At 45.9% G+C, this 19,633-nt stretch overlaps 1 protein-coding gene across 1 annotated transcript; it reads left to right on the top strand.

The window, feature by feature from the left end:
• Positions 1–11,519: 11,519 nt before the first annotated feature.
• Positions 11,520–12,512, top strand: LOC137544601 (olfactory receptor 56B34-like). Its single transcript, XM_068265697.1, has one exon. It carries the CDS (start codon positions 11,520–11,522, stop codon positions 12,510–12,512), a length of 993 nt encoding a protein of 330 aa, XP_068121798.1.
• The last annotated feature ends 7,121 nt before the right edge of the window (positions 12,513–19,633 follow it).

Raw genomic sequence — 19,633 nt, 5'->3', positions numbered from 1 at the left:
CTTATAGGTAGCCAGGTAAATGTGCATTCAGAATAGTTAGCCAGGTATAGTTGCCTTCAGTATAGGTAGCCAGGTATAGTTGCCTTCAGTATAGGTAGCTAGGTATAGGGGCATTCAGTATAGGTAGCCAGGTATAGTTGCCTTCAGTATAGGTAGCCAGGTATAGGAGCCTTCAGTATAGGTAGCCAGGTATAGTTGCCTTCAGTATAGGTAGCCAGGTATAGTTGCCTTCAGTATAGGTAGCCAGGTATAGTTGCCTTCCTTATAGGTAGCCAGGTATAGTTGCCTTCAGTATAGGTAGCCAGGTATAGTTGCCTTCAGTATAGGTAGCCAGGTATAGTTGCCTTCAGTATAGGTAGCCAGGTATAGTTGCCTTCAGTATAGGTAGCCAGGTATAGTTGCCTTCAGTATAGGTAGCCAGGTATAGTTGCCTTCCTTATAGGTAGCCAGGTATAGTTGCCTTCAGTATAGGTAGCCAGGTATAGTTGCCTTCAGTATAGGTAGCCAGGTATAGTTGCCTTCAGTATAGGTAGCCAGGTATAGTTGCCTTCAGTATAGGTAGCCAGGTATAGTTGCCTTCCTTATAGGTAGCCAGGTATAGTTGCCTTCAGTATAGGTAGCCAGGTATAGTTGCCTTCAGTATAGGTAGCCAGGTATAGGTGCCCTCAGTATAGGTAGCCAGGTATAGGTGCCCCCAGTATAGGTAGCCAGGTATAGTTGCCTTCAGTATAGGTAGCCAGGTATAATTGCCTTCAGTATAGGTAGCCAGGTATAGTTGCCTTCAGTATAGGTAGCCAGGTATAGTTGCCTTCAGTATAGGTAGCCAGGTATAGTTGCCTTCCTTATAGGTAGCCAGGTATAGTTGCCTTCAGTATAGGTAGCCAAGTATAGTTGCCTTCAGTATAGGTAGCCAGGTATAGTTGCCTTCAGTATAGGTAGCCAGGTATAGTTGCCTTCAGTATAGGAAGCCAGGTATAGTTGCCTTCAGTATAGGAAGCCAGGTATAGTTGCCTTCAGTATAGGAAGCCAGGTATAGTTGCCTTCAGTATAGGTAGCCAAGTATAGTTGCCTTCCTTATAGGTAGCCAAGTATAGTTGCCTTCCTTATAGGTAGCCAGGTAAATGTGCATTCAGAATAGTTAGCCAGGTATAGTTGCCTTCAGTATAGGTAGCCAGGTATAGTTGCCTTCAGTATAGGTAGCTAGGTATAGGGGCATTCAGTATAGGTAGCCAGGTATAGTTGCCTTCAGTATAGGTAGCCAGGTATAGGAGCCTTCAGTATAGGTAGCCAGGTATAGTTGCCTTCAGTATAGGTAGCCAGGTATAGTTGCCTTCAGTATAGGTAGCTGGGCATAGGGGCCCTCAGTATAGGTAGCTAGATATAGGGGCCCTCAGTATAGGTAGCTAGGTATAGTTGCCTTCAGTATAGGTAGCCAGGTATAGTTGCCTTCAGTATAGGTAGCCAGGTATAGTTGCCTTCAGTATAGGTAGCCAGGTATAGTTACCTTCCTTATAGGTAGCCAGGTATAGTTGCCTTCAGTATAGGTAGCCAGGTATAGGAGCCTTCAGTATAGGTAGCCAGGTATAGTTGCCTTCAGTATAGGTAGCCAGGTATAGTTGCCTTCAGTATAGGTAGCTGGGCATAGGGGCCCTCAGTATAGGTAGCTAGATATAGGGGCCCTCAGTATAGGTAGCTAGGTATAGTTGCCTTCAGTATAGGTAGCCAGGTATAGTTGCCTTCAGTATAGGTAGCCAGGTATAGTTGCCTTCAGTATAGGTAGCCAGGTATAGTTGCCTTCAGTATAGGTAGCCAGGTATAGTTACCTTCCTTATAGGTAGCCAGGTATAGTTGCCTTCAGTATAGGTAGCCAGGTATAGTTGCCTTCAGTATAGGTAGCTGGGTACAGTGAAAAATGGCGGCGGTTAAATAACGGCGCCCCCTTCTGCCCGATATTTGTTTAAAACGATATTCATCGTTTTAAAGGTTAAAATAGTGCAGACCTTTTGAACAAAATTTATCGTTTTACAACTTGTTGTTTTTTTTCTGTCCTGCCTGAACGATACTTATCATTTTAACCCCTGCTTTGCTGCCGTTTGGAAAATGTCTGCCCGCCGACTTTAACGTTTAATAGCACAGCCCCCTTAAAAGCTAAAAACACCAAATTTGCAGGGAATGTTAAGAAGAAAATTATGAACAAGAGGAATTTTTTTTTTTCAAAAAGACCTTATAGTTTTTGAGAAATTCGATTTTAAATCGCGTAATATCTATTTAAATCTTTTTTTTATCTATTTAAATCGCGTAATGACATTTCCCGCCGACTTTAGCAGTTAATAGCAAAGTCCCCTTAACCCCCTTGGCAGTATGAAACATTCCGCCAGGGGGCAGCGCAGCAGTTTTTTTTTTTTTTTAAATCAAGTATGCTCAGCGGCATCCCCCCAGCCCCGCCGATCGCCTCCGGAACGGGATATCCTGGAGGGCTTCCCACGTCGCCATGGCGACGGGGCGGGATGATGTCACCGACGTCAGCGACGTCTGGACGTCATTGGGACTCCAGATCCACCCCTCGGCGCTGCCTGGCACTGATTGGCCAGGCAGCGCACGGGGTCTGGGGGGGGGGGGGGCGTGCGCCACAACGAATAGCGGCGATCGGGCGCGCGGCGGCGACGATCGGGGTGCTGACGCAGCTAGCAAAGTGCTAGCTGCGTCCAGCAAAAAAAAAATTATTTAAATCGGCCCAGCAGGGCCTGAGCGGCACCCTCCAGCGGTTTACCCCGTGTCACACACGGGGTTACCGCTAAGGAGGTTAAATCCTAGCAACACCAAATTTGCAGGATATGTTAAAAAGATACTGGGAAACAATATTAACCACTTCCAAACTGAGGGGTTTTACCCCCTGACCACCAGAGCAATTTTCACCTTTCAGCGCTCCTTCCATTCATTCGTCTATAATTTTATCATTACTTATCGCAATGAAATGAACTATATCTTGTTTTTTTCGCCACCAATTAGGCTTTCTTTAGGTGGGACATTATGCCAAGAATAATTTTATTCTAAATGTGTTTTAATGGGAAAATAGGAAAAAATGTGGGAAAAAATTTATTATTTTTCAGTTTTCGGCCTTTATAGTTTTTAAATAATGCATGCTACTGTAATTAAAACCCATTAAATGTATATGCCTATTTATCCCGGTTATAAAACCATTTAAATTATGTCCCTATCACAATGTTTGCCGCCAATATTTTAATTGGAAATAAAGGTGCATTTTTTTCAGTTTTGCGTCCATCCCTAATTACAAGCCCATAGTTTATAAAGTGTTATACCCTCTTGACATAAATATTTAAAAAGTTTAGTCCCTAAGGTAACTATTTATGTATTTTTTTAAAATTGTAAATTTTTTTTTTTTTTTTAATTACATAAAAAAAAAAATTGGGGAGTGTGGGAGGTAAGGAGTTAATTTTTTGTGTAAAACTAGTTTATTTGTGTGTAAAAAATGCTTAGGGTGTAGTTTTACTATTTGGCCACAAGATGGCAACAGTAACTTTTTGTTTCATGCGACCTGCAAGCGTCCTTCCGGACGCTTGCAGGAAGTAGAAAGAGGCTGGGAGTTTGTTATTGCTCACAATGATCGCGCTGCTCAGCCGAGCGGCAGCAGATCATTGCGGTGCTTAGATCAACGAACGGGAATGGATTTTCCTGTTCGTTGATCTCTGGGCGAGCGGGTGGCGGCGTGTTCACTAGCGGGAGCGCGGGCAGCGGCGGGAGTGCACAAAGTACGGATTTCTCCGTCCCTGGGGGTTAAAGGATGGAAAAAGGGACGGAGAAATCCGTACAGGCGGGGGTAAAGTGGTTAAAAAAAATTTAAAAAATTGCATTTTTTTTTAAATTTACATTTTTGTGTTATGTCCTGAGTGTGGGAATTTTTTTTTTTTAAATGACGTGGGCTCCCCCCTCCCGAGCCTCTGTAACCCCTTGTCTCCCATGCAGGCTGGGATAGCCAGAATGTGGAGCCCCCGTCGACTGGAGCTTCACACCCTGAGCTATACCAGCCCGCATGGTCCATGGTATGGGGGGGCTCCGGGGGGGGAGGGGCAGCAAAGCCTTCCCCTCCCTCCCCCCGCCCCCCCCCCCCCGAGCCCTTATCCAATCCATGGACAAGGGGCTCTTCCCCACCTCCGGTGCCCCAGGAGGAGGTGGGGGCATGACTCCCTGGGGGGGTTCATGGTGGCATCTGGGAGTCCCCTTTAAGAAGGGGAACCCAGATGCCTGCCCCCCTCCCAGGAGAAATGAGTATAGGGGTGCAAAGTACCCCTTACCCATTTCCATAAAGGGTTAAATGAAATAAAAACGCAACCACAAGAAAAGTCCTTTAATGTTGTAAATGAACCAGAAATACTTACCTGTACCTTTAAGAAAACAGTCCCACGCCAATATCCTCTATCTTGCGATCTTCAGAAATACTTACCTGTACCTTTAAGAAAAAATTCCCACGCCATTATCCTCGGAAAAGGTCCCGCACTATAATCTGTTATGTCCCACGACGACAGTATCCTCTGTCTTGCGATCTTCAGAAATACTTACCTGTACCTTTAAGAAAAAAATCCCACGTCAATTAGGTCCCAGATCTCCGCTGCCCCCGCCGCACTGCTCTCAGCTATACTTAGTATAGCTTACAACAAAAAGCGGCTTTGCTATTAACCACTAAAGTCGGCGAGCGTTTAATTTTCCCACGGTCAGAAGGAGAATATTCAAAATCGATTTTCTCAAAAACTATAAGGTTTTTTTTTTAAAAAAAAATTCCTCTTGTTTACAAAATTTTCTCTTAACATTCCCTGCAAATTTGGTGTTTTTAGCGTTTAAGGGGGCTGTGCTATTAAACATTAAAGTCGGCGGGCAGACATTTTCCAAACGGCAGCAAAGCAGGGCTTAAAACGATAAATATCCTTCAGGCAGGGCAAAAAAAAACAAGTTTTAAAACGATAAATTTCGTTCAAAAGGCCGGCGCCATTTTTTAACTTTTAAAACGATAAATATCATTTTATAATTTAAGTTAATGGTGCGCCGTCTTTATCTATCGGCGCTGGGCGCCATTTTTAACTGATCCGTAGGTAGCTAGCTATAGGGGCATTCAGTATAGGTAAACCCCGTCGTCCTCTGACCGCCCTCGTCCTCAGCTCGCCCCCCCATTCAGACCTCAGATTGCGGCGACCCCCACACAGATGAAGCAACAACTCACCTAATCCAGCGTGGAGCTCAAACCTCTCTCTTCCACCTCCTTGCTGTTCTGGGGGCTCAGCTTCTGCTGATGATGCTGAGGGGGGGGGGGGGGCTAAGAGAGCGGCGCCTGTCTTTAAAGTGCTAGAGGGGATTTGCCGATCTCCCTGGGGGGTCCAGTCCGATCCTAGCATGGGGAAGCCCGGGCCCCTCAATGTAGTAATAGCTTCCCCCCCTGTCAGCGGCCCTGAGCCGAAACCATACTGTGGACTGCTGATTTGGATGGTTTTGGCCTAAGGAACTGAACTGCATTGAATAAGCTGGACTCTACTAATGCTAAGGACTCCAAAGCTGAAGTAAGCCTTTCATTTACTTTTCAATGTATGCTGGAGCAAAGCTGTTTAAGTTACTTCTGCAAATAAACTGACTTTTGTTTTATACAACTGTGTACTGGCCTCTGATCCCTCTAAACTTCACACCTTTATGTGCAAATACATGTCAGTAAATATAGGCCTCGATTCATAAAAGTTCTGTCGGTAGGGTAACGTCGAGCGGGGAAACACCGCTGTCGGTATTTCAGCCTTCAGGGTGGTAATTCATAAAAATGTTGCTAGTTGTGACAGGCGTGCGGAGATATTCCGCTGTAGGCAGGCGTTAGGTAGAGATGTCGCGAACCTCTGATTTTCGGTTCGCGAACCGGGTTCGCGAACTTCCGCAGAAGGTTCGGTTCGCGGAAAAATTCGCGAACCGCAATAGACTTCAATGGGGAGGCGAACTTTGAAAAATAGAAAAAATTATGCTGGCCACAAAAGTGATGGAAAAGATGTTTCAAGGGGTCTAACACCTGGAGGGGGGCATGGCGGAGTGGGATACATGCCAAAAGTCCCGGTGAAAAATCTGGATGTGACGCAAAGCAGCGTTTTAAGGGCAGAAATCACATTGAATGCTAAATTGCAGGCCTAACGTGCTTTCAAACATCTTGCATGTGTATACATCAAACAGGGAGTGTAATTAGAGTACTGCTTCACACTGACACACCAAACTCACTGTGTAACGCACCGCAAACAGCTGTTTGTGTAGTGACGGCCATGCTGGACTACTGCGCAACATGGCGTGATTGCTCTTCCTCACTCAGTGATGTCAGGTAATGTGTGACTTCCTTCTCAACTTTCCATGGCATTGTTAAAAAGCTTACGTTTTGTTTTTAATTTACATTTTCTACTTGCTGTGTACTTGTTCAGTACCGCTACAATGATAATCCTGTGGAGGCGGGCAAGTCTGCCATTGTGACCCCGGGTAATGGCCGGGGAATGAGAGGTTTGAATCCGGTGTGGAGCCTGAGCAACGGCTACCACTACACATCCAAGGAGGGCAGCGGGCAGGCATGCACGCCCGCCCGCCCCGAGGTAGTGACCAAAAATAACAATACAGGAGGAGGACTTTCGAGGCCCTGCTGTGTATTTGAAATGAATGTACTTTAAATCCTTTAACGAGAACCAGTTATGGCGGGCAAAGATGACACCACATTCCTTTCACGAGAATCATATGGAGGCGGGCAAGTCTGTCATTTGTGACCCCGGGTAATGGCCGGGGAATGGGGGATGGAATCCGGTGTGGAGCCTGAGAAACGGCTACCACTACACATCCAAGGAGGGCAGCAGGTAGGCATGCACGCCCGCCCCGAGGTAGTGACCAAAAATAACAATACAGGAGGCGGACTTTCGAGGCCCTGAAATGAATTAACTTTAAATCCTTTAACGGGAATCCGTTATGGAGGGCAAGTCTGCCATTGTCACCGCGGGGAATGAAGGTTGGATTGCGGCCCGAAGTGGGAGCCTGCTGAGACCCATTTTGTAGCTGCCCTGACCGTGCTTTGCAGACCAGGCATCTGTGGTCAGATGGACCCTTGAGCCAGCGGAAGACAAACCAAGTCGAAAGCATTTGCCAAGAATGTTTTACGGAGGGCAAGTTTTTTTGCCCTTTTTTAAAAAATTTTTGAAAATGATAGATGGTTGTATTTTTAAATTGTTTGAAAGTTTAGATGGTTGTATTTTTAAATTGTTTGAAAGTTTAGATGGTTGTATTTTTAAATTGTTTAAAAGTGTATCCATTCTTCCTCCCCCCAGCCACGAACAATACCATGGGAACGTGGAGCAGCAGAAGCCCCCTGTGACTGCTGCCACGGTTGTTCTCCGCTGCTTGTCTTTTGAGGGGTGCTGCTTTTCCTCAGGTGTTCTTGCCATAGCTGTTTGTGCCTTCTCTCCAGGTGCCTTCGTAAAGCACTTGTCCCTACGTGACAGTTGGCCTTTCCACGGCTCAATTTTTGCTGGCAGAGACAACAGATGGCTTTGCTCCGATCTGAGACACACACGTGAAAAAATTTCCAAACCGCTGAGCCCCCCTGGGGTGATGGCACTACGGTGGCATCAGCAGCAGCTGACGTTGAAGGGCATGTGTGCTCCCTGGCCATAGCTGGCGATACATGGCACCGGACACTGCCCCCAGCTGTTTCTGAGGACGAGCTCGCTCTGCTTCTATCATGGAGTCGTCTCCTCCTACTCCTCTCTGACTCCTCCTCTGAACTGTCCCCCTGGTCATCTCCTCTACCGGGAACATATGTGGTATCCGTATAATCGTCATCATAATCCTCCTGGCCAGCTGCGCTTTCCTCAGACACCTCCTCAAGTGCACCAACTTCAGGTGGTCCACCATCATCCCCATCCACACACGTTACGTCCATACTATCGCCACCTAACTCAGACGTATGAGGTGGTGTACCTGCGCCTTCTTGTTGTTGTTGCAGTAGTGGCTGGGAATCAGTGATTTCACCACCACCACCAAATAACTCCTGCGAAGTGTCAAATGCAGCGGATGTGGTGCTTGTTGTAGCGCTGGTGGCTGCGGGAGATGAGGTGTTCTGTGTTAAATACTCAATCACCTCCTCACGATTTTGGGAAGTGATGGCACGTGCGTTCTTCTGAGCACTGTATTTTGGGGCAGGTCCGCATGAAATCACAGCAACACCACCTCGCACAGCCACAGACCTGCCGGTGCCTGGTGGCCTTCCTCTGGGTCTGCCTCTACCTCTTCCTCTACCTGGTTTGTCCATTTTGTCCATCTCGGGGGTATGCTAGCTATATGCAGTGAGGTGGGTTCTCACTCAACACAACAGGTAGTTAGATGCAGTGAGGTGGCCAGGTGGGTTCACACTCAACACAAAAGGTAGTTAGATGCAGTGAGCTGGGTTCACTCAAGAGTAAAGGTACTTAAGATGCAGTGAGGTGGGTTCTCACTCAACACAACAGGTAGTTAGATGCAGTGAGGTGGCCAGGTGGGTTCACACTCAACACAACAGGTAGTTAGATGCAGTGAGCTGGCTTCACTCAACAGTAAAGGTACTTAAGATGCAGTGAGGTGGGTTCTCACTCAACACTACAGGAAGTTATGTGCAGTGATGAGGTGGGTTAAGTAAACACAACAGGTACTGGGGTATATGCAGTACTGGGTAGTACAATGTGCAGCTCCCTGTCACACACACAGGCAGTCAGTCACTGAATGTGCTGGGCTGCTGGCAGTGGCACACACACTATCAATTAGCAAGGCTGTGCATGCAACAAAAGTGTCAGAAAAAAAATATGTACAGGTTGAGCACTGAAAAGAGCTGTTGCTGGGTGCTTTAAAAGCAATATTAATCAGTCAGGAACAAGCAAAGCAGCCTAGAACCTAACTAATCTGTCCCTAAGAGAAAAAGTCTGCAGCAGCTGTCCCTTTCCTCTCTCTAGCAGGCACACGCGTGACTGTAATGGCCGCCGGAGGCTGCCTTATATAAGGGGGGTGGGGCTCCAGGGCTTACTGTAGCCTGAATGGCTACAATGTGCCTGCTGACTGTGATGCAGAGGGTCAAAGTTGACCCTCATAGTGCATTATGGGGCGAATCGAACTTCCGGAAAAGTTCGCCTGGCGCAGGCGAACGCGAACCCCCAATGTTCGCCTGGAACCGTTCGCCGGCGAACCGTTCGGTACACCTCTAGCGTTAGGCTGTCGGGAGACATGCGGAAACAGGAGAAGCAGGCGGAATCCCTCCGTGCGGTGTTCTCTCTGCAGCTGCTTGGGAGGTCTGTCCCATTCACTGCACTGTATTCCGCACGCTTCTCGCCACATCAGAGGTAGCGGTAATACCCGTCCGCATACCGCTACCTCTAATCTTTATGAATTGACTACTTGTTACTTTTGCTATGATAATCACCGCACAAGGCGGTGATTTATCACTCTGCTGGCGAATGTCGGCTTTTCATGCGGAAAAAGCCTTTATGAATACAGATTTTGCTGTGTGGTCGGTAAAGTGAGACCGTTTTCAGCATTTCCGAATGCGGGAATGCTTTATGAATCGAGGCCATAGAGGAAGACGAGGCGGAGAACAGTATGACACCAGGTCACGAAACAATAATATAACTAAAGATCATAGTGTGACATTGGTGGAGGCAGAGAGAATCAGAATCATGAAATACAATCCCTATAAGTGAAGAAGAGGTCACAGGGTTGGCTGTATAATGACCACATAACAGTCATGAGAATAGTCTGTATAAGTCTTTATACAATATACCCCTTTATTAATGAATTGGCAAAGTATCCCGTGTGGATAGCATCATCTCGAGCAAAGTTTGAGAACCCTGCCATTAATAGTGTAAGAATTGCTGCAGTTTACAGTTTCTCAGTGAAATGTATATTTGTCTCCGCCTACTGATGACCCAGCATTGCCCGATTATGTATTTGGCTGGTGTTGGCTGCGCCCACTTTTCCTAACCCTAACACAATTACTCAATTACTCAATGACCAAGTTTGTGAGCTTTGCAGTCTTTGGCATCAATAACCTGCATTAAAATGAAACAAATCTGATTGGCTATTTGTGGCTCCACCTCCGTTTCTCAATTTGAACCCCAGTCACCCAATGATCAACTATACCAGGTTTGAGGCTTGTGCCATTAACAGTGCAAGAATGGCAGCAATGTAAATATTCCCCTGAAAAATCAATAGGTGAATTTTGATTGGCTTTTGTAGGCTCCACCCACTTTTCTGAATATTAATCCCAGTCACCCAGTGACCAACTGTGCAAAGTTTGAGAACCCTACCATTAATAGTGTAAGAATTGCTGCAGTTTACATTTTTCTAGTAAAATTTGTATTTTTCTCTTATGACCCCATGTTGCCCGCTTATGTATTTGGCTGGTGTTGGCTGTGCCCACTTTCCTAACCCTCAAAAACAATTAATCAGTTACTCAATTACCAAGTTTGTGAGCTTTGCGGTGTTTGACATCAATAATTTGCATTGGAATGAAACAAATCTGATTAGCTGTTTGTGGCTCCACCCCCCTTTCTGAAATTGAACCCCAGTCACCCAATGATCAACTGTACCAGGTTTGAGGCTTGTGCCATTAACAGTGCAAGAATGGCAGCAATTACATACTCCCTTTGAAAATCAATAGGTCAAGTTTGATTGGCTTTTATAGGCTCCACCCACTTTTCTGAATATTAATCCCAGTCACCCAGCGACCAACTGTGCAAAGTTTGAGAACCCTACCATTAACAGTGTAAGAATGGCTGCAGTTTACATTTTCCAGTGAAATTTGTATGTGTCTCCGCCCCCTTTTTGGTTATGGGAATAAAAAGTATCCTATACTTTATTCCAGGTAGTGTTCTATGTATGTGCCAAATTTCATTCAAATCCGTTCAGCCATTTTTGCGTGATCGAGTAACAAACATCCAAACATCCGAACTTTCCCATTTATTATATTAGTAGGATTAGTAGGATTGGCAAAGTATCCCGTGTGGATAGCATCATCTCGAGTACGAGTACCCCTTGACCCCTATGTTTTAGGCATCCCTCAGTTATTACTAGAAATAGTACTTTATGTCCCCATGTTTATTTCAAAATGTCACGTCAGTTCATGTATATTTTAAGTGATTTGGGTGCCAGAAGGTTTCACCCTACATCATTGTTATTATAGTAGAACATAGCTATACCAGCTAAAACATTAGTTAAATAGATGTAAAGAGATTGCAGTTTTGCACATGCACCTGCTGGATTACCAAAGTGTTGCAATATATTCAGGATGTCCAGGATTTACTGCAATATGTCCTCATGGCAGGTGGGTGCAGGTCCTTCAGAAAGTAGCCTCAGCGTGTTAAAAAAGTTCTGAAATGTCTATAGTTGTTTAGGTCTTAAATTGCTCCCAATTAACTGATTCCTATGGATATTTTATTGAGAAACCTAGCCAATGATAACTCTGAACTGTTGCTTTTCAGACAACCATGGTTCCATCAAACCTCAACAAGACCTCCTCGGTCTCACACAAAGACTTTAGACTTTTAGGTTTCCCAGAGGTAACAAAATTTCGCCCGCTCCTGGCTCTTCCCTTTTCCTTCATATACACAGTCATACTGAGCGCCAATTCTGTAGTTATGTTGGTCATTGCATTGGAGGAAAGTCTTCACACCCCGATGTACACCTTGATCTTCTCACTTCTGGCTGGCAATGTTGTCTACACCACGGCCATCACACCCAAGATGCTCCTATCTCTATTTGGACTAAATGAAATTTCACTTGCCGGGTGTTTGGCTCAAATATTTACCATACTCACCAGTATTATGGCGGAGTCCATCACACTACTGCTGATGGCCGTAGACAGGTATCTAGCTATCAGCCGACCACTACATTACCAAGAAATCATCCTCAAACAGCTGCTGGTCCACTCAGCAATCAATGGACTCTTACGGAATTGTCTTGTTGTGCTTCCTGTCGTCATCCTTTCCTCTTCGGTCCGGTACTGTAGGTCTAATATCATCAATCACTTCTATTGTGAGAACATGATGCTCCTAGGTCTTGGATGTCAAGAGCTCAGAGGTGAGGTGATAGGATTGCTAGTGAGGACTGCTATTACCGTGTGTGATATTGTCATCATCTTCCTCTCCTACCTGAAAATCCTCCAGACTGTCCTGAGGATTGCACTGGGAGCGGCTCGTTACAAAGCACTTCACACCTGTAGCACCAACCTCGTAGTGGTGGTCATCACCTACGCTTCTGGAATCTTAATTTCCAGTTTTTACATGCCGGGAATCTCCACCTCCTACACCACGCAGAATACCGTAAGTGCCATCCACTTCCTGTTCCCGGCCATTGTCAATCCATTCATCTACGGCATTCGGATGGAGGAGATCAAGGACAATCTGCAGAAATGGTGGAGGAAGAAGAAAAATATCTCATGGTGCACCGAGGCTTACAATAATGGACAGGCTCACAAGTAGGCTGAAACATTACTGCTGTGTATTGAGGTTTTAAAGAGAACCAGAGATGATAAAAAAAAGCTTTTATACATACCGGGGGCTTCCTCCAGCCCCATACGCACGGATCGCTCCCACGCCGCTGTCCTCTGTTGCCTGGATCCGCCGGTACTGGGTCCCGTCATCGCCGTGAGTCGGCCAGTAGGCCGGCGGACGCGGCCAATTCTCCGCATCACACGGCGCTCCCTCTATTGTACAAGTACGCATGAGGCTGTCTACTCCGCAGCCGCATGCGTACGGGTATGGAGGGAGCCGCTGTGATGCAGACAATTGGCCGCGTGCGCCGGAAGTGACGGGCCTGGTATCGGCGGTTCCAGGAAGCGGAGGATGGCGGCGTGGGAGTGATCCAGGCTTAGGGGCTGGAAGAAGCCCCAGGTATGTATGAAAGCCTTTGTCTATTTTTAAATTGTATTCCTCTCTGGTTCCCTTTAAAGCTTTGATTTATAAATGTATTAATTTATGCAATAAATAATAGAGTTCTTCCAGAACTTAATCTTGGCAAAAGAAAAAAAAAACTGTAACTAGTCTAGTAGGAATTCAAGGAGATCCTTTGTCTCCATAAAAAGGTTGCCTTTACTCTCTGGCTCTCCATTTGTTTGTTTCCAATCTGTCCTGGTACCTTGTCCTCCAGCAGGGTGGGAAAGTGATGAGTATCGAAGCAGGAAAAAAGGGCGCTGGAGCCCTTACAAAAAAAACTGTGCCGCCATAGGCACCTACGATAATATAAGAATGCATTTTACAGCATACCAAGGAAATTTTGGTGCATGGCGGCGGCCACTAGCATGCGCCTCCAGGCACCAAATTTTACCTTTATTGCCGCAACTTGGGACTGCTATGAAGGTAATTACTGGCAAGAGGGGTAAATATTTTTGGTAAACTTTAAATTTGCGCAATTTAGTTATATGCAAGCCGATTTGGATTTCTGCAAGGTTATCCGCAAATATTTTACCCTCTTGCCGCTAATTGGGCACCTCCGGGTGCCCAAATTTACCTTCAAAGACACTTATCACGGTTTTGTGGAAGAGAAAGGGGGGAGCTTTAGGAGGGGGATTTAGGGTTAGGCAGTAGGGAGGGGGTAGGTTTAAGTAACAACATGGGGGTCTTAGGGTTAGGCACCACTAGGGAGGTGTTTTAGGGTTAGGAACCATCAGGGGAGTCTTAGGTTTCTGCACCACCAGATAGAGTCTTAGGGTTAGGCACCACCAGGGAAGGATTCTGTTTGAGGGAAGTTTTGCGTTTAGCCATAGTAAAATATTGGTAAATATCTATATATATAATAGAGTAGGTGCCTCAACCTTCAAGCAAGAAGAAGTAGTGCCCTGCCCCAAGGGCCGGTCCAAGCAAGAAGAAGAAGTAGCGCCCTGCCCTCAGGGCCAGTCCTACACTTGCCGCCGAGCTGAAGGGAGTAGCGGGCAGAAAAGGGGGTATTGGGCAGAGCCGCGGGGAGGGGGTTTGGACGTCCCCTCCCTCACCTGGGTCCCCATCTACTCAGCCCCTCTAAGTTCTATAATATATACACTCTAATGAGTTCTGGTTCACCATGAGCTTGCTGGTTAGTCTGTACCTCTCGGTGTTACAAGTCCTACTCCATAGAATGAAATTAATACATGTCATGCACTGATGAGGATCAAACAATCCGAAACAGTCTGTATGTATGTTGGATTATTACGGTTCTGTACAAATTAACAAATTGACACATCATTGCATTCCAGCGGTTCTGGCGGCGTGTTTAGCTTTTAAAGGCAACAATGTTTAATTTGCATATATTCAGCAGTGATGCACTGGGAGACATCTCAAGCTCACTCCAACCTGAATTATCGCAAATTCTTTCTCTTTTAAGAAAGCAAATTTTTGTTTTTCTTAGTATTTTAGTAAGGGGGCTTTTAGGACCATTGTAGTCCCTCACACACTCTAATGAGTTCTTGGTCACCATGAGCTTGCTGGTTAGTCTGTACCTCTCGGTGTTACAAGCCCTACTCCATAGAGCCAAATTAATCCATGCCATGCTCTGTCGAGGATCAAACATTTTGAAACAGTCTGTATGCAAGTTAGACTACTATGGCTCTGTACAAATTAACAAGCTGACACATCGGGCCTGATTCAGTAAACGGTGCTAATCCTAAAGACCTTGGGCGTGACAACTAGGGTGCTAACTGGGTTAGCACCGTTTACTGAATTCACATCGCGTGCAATAAACTTTAGCAAGGTGCACGTAAAACGTTGCATTGCGGTGCGACAAAAACGGCACACGCAATGCGCCTATAAAGTCGCATTGGGTGCGCCGTTTTCGGCGCACCGGGACTTTACGTGCGATGTGAATTTATCACGCCTAAACTAACTTTAGGCTTGATAAAGGGTTTTTCACAGGCGTGCGAACACTTAGCACGGTTTACTGAATCAGGCCCGTCAATGCATTCCAGCGGTTCTCGAGGTGTGTTTAGCTTCTAAGAGCAACAATGGTTAATTTGCATAAATTCAGCAGTGATGCACTGGGAGACATCTCAAGCTCACTCCAACCTGAATTATCGCAAATTCTTTCTGTTTTTTCTTAACATCTTAGTAAGGGGGCTTTTAGGGCCATTGTAGTCCCTTACACACTCCAATGAGTTCTGGGTCACCATATGTTTGCTGGTTAGTCTGTACCTCTCGGTGTTACAAGCCCTACTGCATAGAGCCAAATTAATCTATGCCATGCACTGATGAGGATCAAACAATCCAAAATGGTCTGTATGCATGTTGGATTATTATGGCTCTGTACAAATTAACAAGCTGACACATCATTGCATTCCAGCAGTTCTAGAGGTGTGTTTAGCTTCTAAGGGTACAATGGTTAATTTGCATATATTCAGCAGTGATGCACTGGGAGACATCTCAAGCTCACTTCAACCTGAATTATCGCAAATTCTTTCTGTTTTAAGAAAGCAAACTTTTGTTTACCTTAGCTTAAGTTCAGCAGCAGCCGCCGCAATTAGTAAAAGGCGGTGATGACTCACCTCTTCCGCTTTCCAGCGTGCGTTCCACTGTCGTCACTTCCTGCAATGCCGTTCACTTACAATACAGTCCACTTACATTGCAGGAAGTGACGACTGTGGAACGCATGCTGGAACGCGGAAGAGGTGAGTCATCCCCGCCCGCTGCCTCTTACTAATAGTGGCGGCTGCTGCTGAACTTAAGCTAGAGGGGGAGCGCAGATGGGGGACCCAGGTGAGGGAGGTGGGGTCCGACCCTCCCTCCCCGCCACTCGGCCCAATACCCCCTTCCTGCCCGCTACCCTCTACAGCTCGGCAGCAAGTGTAGGACTGGCATTCATAATTATGCGGCGTATGCTACGCCGCTGGTCGGCTAGTTACCAGTATTTTACAATAAAAATGCAGTAGTAGGATATTGCTAACTTTAGCAATATTGTAGTAGCAGTGGTCCCCTGTGCCCTTTTTTCAAGGTGCCTTTATTTCATGTATGTGCTGAGTGTCTCCATCCAACAATACGGGTAGTCACCGATTAACCAACTAGATAGGGACTGTAGGTTAATTCTCAACCTGAATCTGTTCAGAACATTGTGCCATCTCTGTCCCTTGTACCTCCTCTGTGCCCCATCCCCCCCCCCCCCCCCCAGTGCCTCCAGTGTCCCCCTCTGTGTCACCTCTGCCCTCTGTACCTGCTTACACGAGTTTAAAAGCCATTTTTTCTTTAAAAAAATTTTTAAATCAATTTTCTCAAAAACTACAAGTGCAATTTAAAGAAAAAAAAGGTTTTGACTTTTTCCCATGGAGAATACATGCCGTTCGTAGCGGCGGGTCGTTCTTAAGTCGGGTGTTCATAAGTCGGGAACTACCTGTATCTGCCTGGTTTTAGTCACATCAATGCTAAGCGAGTAATGGCTCTGCCAGTCAAAGTTACCACATGTACCTTGCCACAATGCTGACTCCTGGAAATGCATCTTACACATGAGTGCTAAGCTAAGATTCTTGTTAAATGCAAACCTTCGATATTCTCCTGATCATCATCACTTACCACAACAACAAATCAGCTTCACTGTCAGGCCCGGATTTAAATCACAGTAGTCTATAGGCACAGATGTCCTGGCACCCTAGACTCCGCCCTCCATTTAGGGTTGCCAGGTGTCCGGTTTCAGACCGGACAGTCCGTTTTTTGGCCGTTGTGTCCTGTCCAAAAAGGCATGTTAAACCGGACAATTAAGATGTCCGGTTTTATGCCTTTTGCCACTTGCCGCCACCCGTCCGCCAGCGCTGCGCGACCGCTGATTCGCTGCCTGGCTGTCAGTCAAAGGCACAGCCAGCCAGCTTACGCGGCGTAAGTTACGCCAGCTTAAGTATCGCCCCCGAGCCCGCGCTTCCCGACGTTGCTACGGCAACGCCAACGCTGCGTTGCCAACGCACGCATGACGTGCGTCACTCATGTCATTTGCAATGCGATTCTGCATCTGCGAAGGAAGCAAGGTAAGGTCAGGAGTCTGGAGATATGGTGAGTGAGTGACCCATAATTCTCTGGTTGTATTTCCGCTCTTTGTGTGCATTGGCTCCGCTCTATCTCCCCTCCGTATAGTCCAGGCGTGACTTTCAATCTCATTCAATCTCGCCTGAGCCCGCTGCTTACTATACTTTACACTTGAATTCATACTATTGTACAACGCAATTTATACTGTTATACTGTTATATTTGTTATATTTGCTCAAAATGTGTACATACATGTATGCGCAGATTTATATTTTAACTTTATGCCTATGTATGTCCACTTTATTATTCTCAATAAAAAATTTTGGTGGGAAAAAAAAATAAATTTTAAAACTTCCCGCAAGAAATCGACCACTTCACTGTGCAAAAACGCCATAAATGCATTGCATTATTTGCATAGTTTTCCAGTTTTGTAATAGTTTTCTGCTCTGTCTCTTATTATGTGCATTTACTGGTGAAAAGCGGTCTCTTATTATGTGCATTTACTGGTGAAAAGTGGTCTCTTATGTGCATGTACTGGTGAGGACAGTTAGTGACATGGCTATGTACTCTGTAATGTGCTGCAGAAGATGTCAGTGCGATACAAATACTGTAAAAAACATTTTTTAAAAAGCCCATTGCTTAGCCCCACTCTACATAAAAGTGCGCTTCTGACTCCGCCCCTAACTCCACCCCCTGTCCGGTTTTCTCCATCAGCCGACCTGGCAACCCTACCTCCATTCACAGGAGCCTATAGGCACTGATGTCCTGGCACCCTAGACTCCGCCCTCCATGAACTTACAAACCGCCGCCAAACCGCACTACAAGTGTGCTGGTCCACCTGCCACTTCTCCCCTACGTCCCTTGCCCGTCATAGGTAGCTACAGGTGCCCCTTAGTATTAGGTAGCTACAGGTGCCCCTGACTGAAGGGAGATGTGGTCAGTGTGGAATGCAGAGACCCAGATAAGTAGCCTCTCATTTACACTCCACTCTGGACTCTGCATAGGGAAGGAGGAAGGGAGGGAGGAGCTCAGGGAGGAGAGTTAGCCGCCTTTCCATCATCAGGCGCCTGTAGGCACGTGTCTACAGTGCATTATGGTAAATCCGGCCCTGAACACAGTATTATTGGCCAGACCCAGACATGAAAAATAAATCTTATGATTTCTTTACAGATATTAGTATCCCGATTTGGTTTATTACCACAATGGGCAGTATGGGAATGTTTTTATTCCAGGCATTTATCTGACTGTCTGCTGGCTTGGAAGGACACTTTACTGTGGACCTCTGACCCAGCACCCCATAGGAAAGCTTCTGGAGCTGCCAGAAGAAGGACTTGATTGACACAGGATTTATTTGTGGGATTTAATTACGTAATTACTTGTGTGATCAGGACACAGCATGTTCTCAGCGGCAGAACTCCTGGGGGAGTCAGTGGTGGATAAATACAGAAACACACACAGACCAGAGCAGCCTGCAGAGGAGCAGACCTCAGCTGCACACAGGTATGGCCAGGAGACCTACACGACTTAAGGCTCATACACACATCAGACCATAGTCTTTGGAAAATGAAAGATCACAGACCAATTTTACCCCCTTCCATGTAGTATGAGAGCCGTACCTACACAGTCTATTCTATGGAGCTGAACTCCCCATCAGACAGAAATCTTTGCAAGATGCTGCACACAAAGATGCTGTACACATGCAACAGATCAGTATCTGCAAAAGATCTGTTCCTGCAAAAGATCTGTTCCTGCAAAATGCATTCATAGTCTATGAGATCTGCAGATCATCATACACACCTTGTTTAACTGACATTCATCTGCAGATCAGACGATCTGAAAATCCATCCTGATGGATCTGATCTGCAGATGAATGTCAGTTAAACAAGGTGTGTATGATGATCTGCAGATCTCATAGACTATGAATGCAATTTGCAGGAACGGATCTTTGGCAGGAACAGATCTTTTGCAGATACTGATCTGTTGCATGTGTACAGCATCTGTGTGTGCAGCATCTTGCAAAGATTTCTGTCTGATGGGGAGTTCAGCTCCATAGAATAGACTGTGTAGAGTATGGCTCTCGTACAACATGAAGGGTGGTAAGATTGGTCTGTGAGCTTTCATTTTCCAAAGACTATAGTCTGATATGTGTATGCGCCTTTAGAGGGAGCCATGCTTTTCCCTCATCGATGTCAGACTCCAGGCTCACCAGAAACCTGCAGCAAGCATACGTCATGCTGCTCTGACCTGAGGGGACTGCTTTCCCCTCATCGATGTCAGACTCCACGCTCACCTGCTGCAAGCATACGTCATGCTTCTCTGACCTAAAGAATCCATGCTTACTGCTTTGCCACTGTCCCTTCCCTTTAAGCCCCATCTCTTTGATACAATTCTTTGTGCGATTCGATTACGATTCTATTTACGATCTGATTAAATCCGACATGTCCGATCGGGATTCGATTCGATTCAATTTGATTTGCCATTGTTTTGCAATGGCAAATCGAATTGAATCGAAACAAATCCTGATTTAATCGGATTTAATCGGATCGTAAATAGAATCGTAATCGAATCGCACAAAGAATTGTATGGAGGAGATGGGGCTTTAGAGCCTTATAACAAACGCTGAGATAAAAA

This window comes from Hyperolius riggenbachi, chromosome 2 (genome assembly GCF_040937935.1).
Source record: "Hyperolius riggenbachi isolate aHypRig1 chromosome 2, aHypRig1.pri, whole genome shotgun sequence".
NCBI lineage: Eukaryota > Metazoa > Chordata > Amphibia > Anura > Hyperoliidae > Hyperolius > Hyperolius riggenbachi.
Note: the sequence above shows the minus strand (reverse complement) of the source record. Positions and strands in the feature narration are given on the sequence as shown.